The sequence below is a fragment of the Camellia sinensis genome, chromosome 1 (genome assembly GCF_055761805.1).
Source record: "Camellia sinensis isolate YWXY chromosome 1, ASM5576180v1, whole genome shotgun sequence".
Taxonomy (NCBI): domain Eukaryota; kingdom Viridiplantae; phylum Streptophyta; class Magnoliopsida; order Ericales; family Theaceae; genus Camellia; species Camellia sinensis.
The window spans coordinates 20,365,209-20,374,699 of record NC_138961.1 but is presented as its reverse complement, the minus strand read 5'-3'; the positions used below and the strand labels follow the sequence as shown (position 1 = coordinate 20,374,699).

The window sequence follows — 9,491 nt, the reverse complement described above, 5'->3', positions numbered from 1 at the left end:
TGTTTATTTAATTCGAACCAAGGATGAAGTTTTGGAAACTTTTATTCAATATAAGAATGAAGTTGAAAAACAACTTGGTAAGAAAATCACGAAAATTAGAAGTGATAGAGGTGGTGAATATGAATCATCTTTTGGTGAGTTTTGTAAAGAACATGGAATAATTCATCAAACTACTGCTCCTTACTCACCTCAGCAAAATGGAATTGCTGAAAGGAAAAATAGGACTTTAAAAGAAATGATGAATGTCATGTTAATCAGTTCTGGATTACCTCAGAACTTGTGGGGGGAAGTAATACTTTCTGCTAATTATATACTTAAATAAAGTACCCCGAAAGAAAGTGAATCAAATACCTTATGAAATGTGGCATGGTAGAGTACCATCCTACAAATACTTAAAAGTGTGGGGGCGTTTGGCTAAAGTGGCTATTCCTAGTCCTAAAAAGACTAAGATAGGTCCTAAGACCATTGATTGCATTTTCATTGGTTATGCCAAGAATAGTAGTGCATATCGGTTTTTGATTCATAAATCAGAACATTCCGAAATGCATGTAAATACTATTATTGAATCTCGGAATGCATCTCTCTTTGAACATGTATTTTCAAATAAGACTGGACAAGAGACTAGTAACAATAAAAGATCTTATGATGCTATTACTAGTCAGGATCAAGAACATGATCAAGAACAAGAGTTAGATCAAAATGAGGAAGATGAACTTAGGCGTAGTAAACGTGCTAGAACCTCAAAATCTTTTGGTCCAGATTTTCTAACATTTTTGCTAGAAAATGAGCCTTTAACTTTTAAAGAGGCTATGTCTAGTCCTGAAGCTCCTTTATGGAAAGAAGCTATCAATAGTGAATTTGAATCCATCTTGCAAAATCATACTTGGGAATTGGTGGATTTGCCACCAGGTTGTAAACCTCTTAGGTACAAGTGGATTTTCAAAAGAAAATTGAAAGCGGATGGATCAATTGACAAATACAAGGCAAGACTTGTGGTCAAAGGATTTAGACAAAAAGAAAGTCTTGATTACTTTGACACATACTCACCGGTTACTAGAATAACATCCATTAGAATGCTAATTGTCATTGTATCTCTATACAATCTAGAAATTCATCAAATGGATGTGAAAACCGCTTTCTTAAATGGTGAGTTAAATGAAGAAATTTACATGGAACAACCAGAAGGTTTTTCTGTTCCAGGAAAAGAAAAGAAAGTGTGTAAATTAGTTAAATCATTATATGGTTTAAAACAAGGGCCAAAGCAATGGCATGAGAAATTTGATAAGGCAATGATATCAAATGGATTTAAAATTAATGAGTGTGACAAATGTGTTTATATTAAAAACACAGACAAAAGGTTATGTCATTGTATGTCTTTATGTAGATAATATGCTCATCATAGGTAGTAATAATGATATGATTAAAACTACCAAGAAAATGTTAAATAAACATTTTGACATGAAAGACATGGGCATTGCTGGTATAATTCTTAGTATGGAAATTACCAAAACATCAGAAGGATATGCTTTGTCACAATCTCATTGCATTGAGAAAATACTTGACAAATTCTGTAAAGATGATGATCATCTTGCTAGAACACCTGTAGATGTTAATTTGTTTCTATCTAAGAATGTACAGGAAAGTATTTCTCAATTAGAATATGCCCAAATTATTGGAAGCTTAGTGTACTTGATGAACTGCACTCGTCCAGATATAGCTTATGCAGTAAGTAAATTAAGTAGATATACTAGTAATCCGGAAGTAAAACACTGGAAAGCAATTATAAGGGTTCTAAGGTATCTCCGATTTACTCGTAATATTGGGATGGATTATACTAGATATCCAGCAGTACTTGAAGGATACTGTGATCAATGTTTTAAAAACCGGACCGGTGAGTGAACCGAAAAAATGATCGGGTGGACAGGTCACCGGTTCAACTGTCGGGTTAAACCGGAATCGAACCGTGACGTCATAAATATATTAAAATTATATTTAAATGAAAATATAAGTAATAAAATTATAAAATTTTAATAATCTTAAATATTTCTCTTAATACTTTTTTTATTCAAAAATATAAAAATATATTTAAAAATATTATTAATTTTAATTTTGGAAGAAGAAATCAAATATTCAATATTCCCTTCATATGATTTTAATTCAAATAATTTGATTGAAAGAAGAACAACAATTTTGGAGGGATATCAAAATTTTAAGTTTCCTTCTAATAAATTTGATTAAATCCTACATAGATTTCTTGAGTTTTTTTGGAAGAATTTGTTTCTTATAAATAGATAGAAGCTTTCACAATAATTTCAAGCTCTCAATGGGATTTCTTACAAGAGGAGACCCTTAAAGAGAGTTTTCAATTAAATTTTTATTATATATATATAAAATAAGAAAGAAAGAAAAGAAAGAAAGAATAAGAAAAAATACAAAAAATCGTTTTTCCAACCCGGTAAACCGGAACCGGTTCGGTGGTTCGACTGTCGGTTTTCCCGGTTCTCTCAAAATAGGCCGGTTTTCTATTATGACCGGTTTAGTGGGTGTAGCCGGACCGGAACCTCGACCGGTCGGCGGTTCAACCAGTTTCACAATAATTTCAAGCTCTCAATGGGATTCCTCACAAGAGGAGACCCTTAAAAGAGAGTTTTCAATTAAATTTTTATTATATATATATAAAATAAGAAAGAAAGAAAAGAAAGAAAGAATAAAAAAAAAAATACAAAAAATCGTTTTCCCAACCCGGTAAACCGGAACCGGTTCGGTGGTTCGACCGTCGGTTTTCCCGATTCTCTCAAAATAGGCCGGTTTTCTATTATGACCGGTTTAGTGGGTGTACCCCGACCGGAACCTCGACCGGTCGGCGGTTCAACCAGTTGAACCGGTCCGGTCCGGTCCGGTTTTTAAAACCATGACTGTGATGCAAATTGGATATCGGATACTAGAGACTTAAAATCCACCAGTGGGTACGTCTTCACTCTTGGTGGGGCGGCTGTATCTTGGAAATCTTCCAAACAGACTTGTATTGCTAGGTCTACTATGGAATCAGAATTCATAGCTTTAGACAAAGCCAGGGAAGAAGCAGAATGGTTTCGCTACTTCCTTGAAGATATTCCAATATGGCCAAAACCGGTGCCTGCTATATGCATACATTGTGATAGTTAATCAGCAATTGGTAGAGCATAGAGTCATATGTATAACGGTAAGTCTCAACACATTCGTCGTCGACATAATATTATGAGACAACTACTCTCTAATGGAATTATTTCCATAGAATATGTTAAGTCTAAAGACAACATAGCGGATTCACTAACCAAAGGGTTAGCAAGAGAGTTAGTTGAGAATTCATCGAGGGGAATGGGACTTAAGCCTATTAAATAAGAGTTACCACAACGGCAACCCAACCTAGTTGACTGGAGATCCCAAGATCTAGGTTCAAAGGGACAACCGAGTTGTGAATGACTCAGAAGGATCACTGGGGAGTCTAACTCCTACCCATTTCTTTGATGAAATAGTGATGTCTGCAGCGTTTTAGGTTAAGTAAAATTTTAATGATTCTTATATCTAGGTAAACCTAGTAGAGTATGGCAGGATACTCTTCATAAGAATCACCTATGTGAGTGTGAACTAGGCTAGTTCTATGAGATTTGTGTAGGGCTACAATTCTCTAGCGCACTCATGAAAGACCAGGTTATTCAGAGCCAAAATGAATACAATAGTGAGAACTAAACTGTGTCTGGGGATATACTGTGTGAGTTCTATTGTCTTGGTTTACACAAACGGCTGAACAGTTCAAGACATCAGGTTCATTGGTTAACTAGTAAATCTGATAGTGTCTCACAAGGGAAGGTTCAAAGCCAAAAGCTACCCATCCTTTGCAGAATATTTCAAATTTTTGTACTCTCTGTATTTACATCATGTTATTGCATTTTCTTTCTGTCAATTTCATTCATGTGGGGGATTATTGGAAAATTTATAAAAAAGGTAGTTGTGAATTGAAATAGACTCCATTTTGAATGAAAGGGTGTAACCTTTTATGGTGTCCTTTTGTTTTAAAGGAATGGTCAAACCTCCATTTGAATGAAAGGGTGCAAACCTTTCATGGTGTCTCTTTATTTTAAAGGAAGGGTTATGTCCCTTCTTCATACCTTTTCTATTCAAATTGAATAGGTGCCAACAAAGCCTATATAAAGGCAGCCCCATTCCAATTTTGATGGATTCCGAAAATTCATTTTCCTTGCCTTCATTTTGCTCTCTTGCGTCCTTTATTCTTCATATTATTTTAGGGTAATTTTCAGAGAGTTAGAACACATGTTTGGTTCGCCGATCAAATTGTTTGGAGTGCTACTACAATTTGTGAAGATCATTGTATCTTGGGAGATAGACACCACTCAACCGTAAGCACCGTAGCGAGGCGAATCTGTCTTAAGGACAGAGTGTCACACACTAGACTTGGTCTTTGAATTTTGAATTCAGTTCGATAAATAAATTCGGTACGTTATTTATTTATTTATTTGGCTTTATTTCAATTTATTTTATTTACATAGAAGATTGATCCAAAACATATTTGCAACCCATTTCAATATTTACAGAAATAGAAACCCATTTCATAGGTTAGAAGAGTGAAAGGGCAAAGGAGAATAGGAATGTCACCTGTGAAGAGTTGTTGAAGATTGCAAAACCGAAATCGAGAGAGAAATTTAAGCTAAAACCAGTGAGGAAAATGGAGAGTTGCTGGAGAATATAAGAAGAGAGAGATATGAATCTGTCTCTTAACATGAGGAAGAGAGATAGAGTAAGTGAAAAGACACATTTTGGGGGGAAAAGCAAAAATGAAAAAATTATGTTGACCCTTAGATACTTGCTAAGTATAATCTCAACCCTTGAATCAAAATGTATCAAAGACATTTTCAAAAAGCCTATTGCCTTATTATATAGATATATATATTCACCATTTTAATTATAAACTCATACAAACAATATTATATTTGAAAATATTATACAAATTCATAAATGAGAGAGTAAAGTGATTCATTAATAATTAAAAAAAATTAACGTAAATATCCCTTATTAAATCACACTTACATTCCCTTTTATTTTTTTCTTTTTAAATAAGAAAAAGTATTAATAATTAATAATAACAATAATGGGCTGCAAAGTCCAAAGAACAAAGTAGTGCCCCTGAGACATCAAGTCACGATATTCTCGGCCAATCATATATTATGTCTTGTTATTTTTTAATTAATCAACACAAATTCACGAGGTGCACCTTTCTCACCCATCATAACACCCGCGGTGGCTAACCACTAACTTGTCAGTTTTGGGTCTGCTCAATATGAAACATTTAGCCCAAAATTGTATTCGAGGCTAACCCAGCCCAATGAGGCCCAATAAAGAAGGCACGGAGCGTGTTAGAAATTCAAAGAGTAGGCTTGGGATTTGCTGCGGAAGGCCGTGCGGTTCCCGAAGCTCCCAGCTCTTTTCAATTATATCCTCCTCTGTTTTCAATTCATCCCGTAGTAGCTTCAGAGAGAGAAATGAAATCGAGAATTCTAGAGATAGAGAGAGAGAAGTAGATTTAAGGGTTTGTCTCGATGTCGGTCACTGAAGGCTTCTTCGTTCTTGGTTCAGAGAACAGCCTCGTTGGAGGTAACTACGACTCTTGTTTGTTTGATCCATGTTCATCTTACTGTTCTCAAACTGGTCAATTAGGCTCTAAAACAATGCCAAATCTAGATTTTTTTTAAGGTTAGTTGATACATTCCCATAAATCGGGACGAATTTCATTTTAGGGTTTTTCTGGATTTTTTTTTTGGGGGGGCTTGTGGTTGTAATTTTGATTTCTTTTGGGGTAATTTGAGAATTGGCTATTCCATCAAATTTGTGAAGTTTCATGTTTTTATATATTCTTATAATCTGAATCAGTTAGGTTAGTTGAGAGAGACTTGCTCAAGTTGTCATTTTTGTACATTGACATGATTAAATCTCTAATTTTGTATTTGAACTTCATTCGGCTGTCCCCTAATTTTTAGTTGCCTAAAAACCCCAATGTGTTGAATTATGTGACTATTTGCATAATTACCCTAATAGTTCTTCACTCTTTCTGTAATTCTGATATTTGAGGGTTTCCCCCAAGTACTAATTTTTGTGTCGTATGATTCAATCTAAAATTTTGTTCTTTAAGTTCGTATGGACGCATCTTTGTTACCCATGACGGTGTTTTAAGGTTGGGATTTGTTCAGTAACTGTGAAATTGGGTATTGATATCAGATAAGCCTAAAGTAGAGAAAACAGCTAAGGGCTCTTTTGGAAGTGTGGCAAGGAAGAGACTTGGCGACATAAGCAACTTGCCACAGCAAACTAAGCCATTGTCTCAAGTTGACAAGGAACTATTAGTTTCAAATACTACAAAAGAGTACATTGAACAGCTTCAAAAGGTATAGTTCTTGTGGGTTTGATAATAATGTTTTTGGAGTTTTTGTGGTGTTCATCTTTTAGCTTAGTGGTATTTTTTGAAACTTTTGTTCAGGAAAATGTGGCATTGATGAAGCTTTTAGTGGATAGAAAGTATCCTTTTTTGATCAATTTGGTTCATTTTTGAGGCATCCTTATTGGACATACATTAATATGCTTTATTCCTGAATTGGTAGTTCTGTTGGGGCCTGTCAGAATTTTCTTGTTTGAAGTTTTCCTTGATTCGTGTTGATAGTAAAATCCTTGAATTGAGTGGAATTGAGTTACAGAAACTTAGAGTCAATTTGCAGAAACTGCAGCAACAGAATTCGCAACTCGCTCAAGCAAATAGCCAGATGCTAGTGGTCTGTTTTCCTCCCGCATACTTGATAAACCATGGATCTGAATTCTTCAATTTTTTATCAACTTTCTTTTAACAAATTTGGATTCTTGGTGACGTAGATTATATTGTTCCTTTAACTTTGCAGGAACTTAATTCAGGAAAAGATAGGGTAAGCTTTTTTTTTATAGACATCCAAGTTGGTGGATAGTGTGTACATGAAGTTAAACTTCTGCTTCCACTATGTTGGATATCTTCTGCTAACTTACAATAGACCTCTAATTCATTTCAGCTCAAAGTACTACATCATGAGCTTGGATGCAAAAACGGTTTGCTCAAAGCAAGAGGACTTGAACTGGAGGTCAGTCTATCTAGGTTGTATCATCTCTACCATTGTCAGAGTTCATCAAAATTTATGCTATTCATTAATTCATGTTTTTGCTTTCTCAGGAGAAAGCAAAAATAAGAACAAGTAAAAAATTGGACAATCAGGTAATTGAGAAAATCGTTTTGGTAATTTCTCATTTACAATTTTCTAGAAGAGTTATAGCTTTCATGTTTATTTTCTCATTGCTCTCATTATCAAAAGGTGCGAACTTGCAAGTCTGAGGAGGCCAGGGAGTCCTTAGAAGCAGATAGAGCTGAAAATAAACCTCGTAATACCAACAAGATTGGGAAGCAGCAATCAAAAAGTCAGTGTAACTGCTGGAACCTGATTATCCATTTGAGATTTGAGTAACTTTTTTTCTTTTGTGACCTTCTGGTCTCTCATGTGTCACTTGCAGGCTTGGGCCCCCCTTCTGTGAAACAAGTTCTATTGAGGGACAAAACTGAGAGTAATAGGTTTGTCCAGGATGTTACATTGCATATTGCACGTTAATATTTTGTTGGAATCTCTTTTTCCACTATTAATCCAGAAGACTAGAAGAAAATTATCTTTGTTTTTCTGGTTTTAGCAGCGTGGGTTTGAGAAGGAAATCTGCTAGATTTAAATCTGAAGAACCAGAGCCTACTGGAGACGTGTCTGAGATAGACGATGCAAAAACTGAGAACAAAAGGTTTATCTGGGGATGTTACGTTGCATATTGCATGTTAATATTTTGTTGGAATCTATTTTCAACTATTAACTAGATCATCAGAATAAAATTATCCTTGTTTTTCTCTTTTTAGCAGGGTTTGTTTGAGAAGGCAATCTGCTAGATTTAAATCTGAAGAACCAGAGTCTACTGAAGATGTGTTTGAGATAGATGATGCAAAATTTCCTGCATGTTCTCTGCACGATGATCAAATGCAGGAAGATGGTTCACCTTCCATGTGTTTGTTGGTCAAAAAAATTGATAAAGAAGTCAATAGTGACTCAAGTGATGAAACTCTTGTACTTCAAAGGTCATCTATTGGAAGGCCTTCGCGTCTAGCAGCCAAAAAGGTTCAGTCCTACAAGGAAACTCCGCTTAACATGAAAATGCGGAGACTCGAGTGAGTCAGTTTTTTTTTTTTCTAGGCCAACCCTGCCCTTCGGGGGCAATTAAGTAGCAGAAAGGCGTAAGACTCTTCACCTTTGACTGTTTTCATTTCTCTTTCAAAGTTGTTTCTTGCTCACTCTTGTGTAGATTTCTTTTGGCTGTTGACCGAATGTATGTTTGAAACTAAAGTGTATCTTACTCAGTCATCTGCGGATGATAACTAGAAATACTGGACAGGTTTATATGATTGTGTTGTAATTTGTCAGACTGCGGTTTTCGTAGCTAAATACTGAGTTAGGTGATGAATGAAATGCTGAATTGATTTTGCAATTTCTTGTGCTTGCATATTACAATGTGTGTATATATATAGATGCGTGCATATATAAATACTAGTGGTGATGCATTTGCAATTTTTATGTTTAAACCTTTGAATGGTTTTTAACAGTTTTAGGCAGTTTGGTGAAGCAATTATTGGATGATATAGTTATAAGATATGAAGGGCATTATTGAAAAATCAAGAAAGCAGGACATTCCACACCAAAAGTCATGTAGATTTTATATAATAGAATAGATGTTTTATATCTTATTGTCTCATAATAGAATAGATGTTTAGACGGACTGGATAAGGGGAGATTGTAATCTATCGGACTATTAGTCCTGAGATACATTGTCCCGGATTATTTGGTTAAACTGGATTTATATCCTATGTTTGTTTAGTTATAGTGTTACATGTTTGGATTGGACTATTTTTAGTGAATCTAATATTTAGTTAGACGGACTGGATAAGGATAAATGTTCAAAAGACTATTTTACTCTTGTAATTTATAATTTTTATTTAATATATTATTTTAAATTTGTAATCTATAATTTATAATTTAACAACACTAAAAAAATTTAATTTATGAAGTCATAATTTTTAATTTATTATTTTTAATTAAATTAAATTTATAATTTATATTTTTTATTTAATATATAATTTTAAATTAACGAAATAAAAAAATAATTTTATTTAATATATAAATTAAATTTTCAACAACACTAAAAAAATTTAATTTATAAGGCCATAATTTATAATTTATTATTTTTAAATAAATTTAATTTATAATTTATATTTTTTTGTTTAATATATAATTTTAAATTAACAACACTAAAAAAATAATTTTATTTAATATGTAAATTTAATTTTTTAACCACACTAAAAAAATTTAATTTATAAGGTCATAATTTTTAATTTA

The 9,491-nt window shown here is 33.7% G+C and overlaps 1 protein-coding gene across 8 annotated transcripts; it reads left to right on the top strand.

The window, feature by feature from the left end:
* The first annotated feature begins 5,421 nt into the window (after positions 1–5,421).
* LOC114321202 (uncharacterized) lies at positions 5,422–8,586 on the top strand. Of its 8 annotated transcripts, none has more exons than XM_028268354.2 (11): positions 5,422–5,649; positions 6,271–6,437; positions 6,530–6,567; positions 6,710–6,818; positions 6,942–6,965; positions 7,086–7,154; positions 7,244–7,285; positions 7,383–7,485; positions 7,579–7,636; positions 7,753–7,851; positions 7,967–8,586. In XM_028268354.2, the coding sequence occupies exons 1-11, from the start codon at positions 5,595–5,597 to the stop codon at positions 8,271–8,273; spliced, it is 1,071 nt and encodes a 356-aa protein (XP_028124155.2). In that variant the 5' UTR covers positions 5,422–5,594; the 3' UTR covers positions 8,274–8,586. The 8 variants fall into 8 exon arrangements, with proteins under 8 accessions (XP_028124155.2, XP_082729229.1, XP_082729232.1 ...); XM_082873103.1 differs by having other exon boundaries at positions 7,964–8,586; XM_082873106.1 differs by having other exon boundaries at positions 7,750–7,851.
* Positions 8,587–9,491: the final 905 nt, after the last annotated feature.

What these genes read in the sequence shown, in the direction of transcription:
- LOC114321202 (XM_028268348.2), top strand. Translation starts at nt 5,595, where the DNA reads ATGTCGGTCACTGAAGGCTTCTTCGTTCTTGGTTCAGAGAACAGCCTC. An exon ending in AGAGAACAGCCTCGTTGGAG is followed by an intron (nt 5,650 to 6,270) that starts GTAACTACGACT and finishes TATTGATATCAG; the next exon opens with ATAAGCCTAAAGTAGAGAAA. An exon ending in GCAAAAACTGAGAACAAAAG is followed by an intron (nt 7,852 to 7,963) that starts GTTTATCTGGGG and finishes TTCTCTTTTTAG; the next exon opens with CAGGGTTTGTTTGAGAAGGC.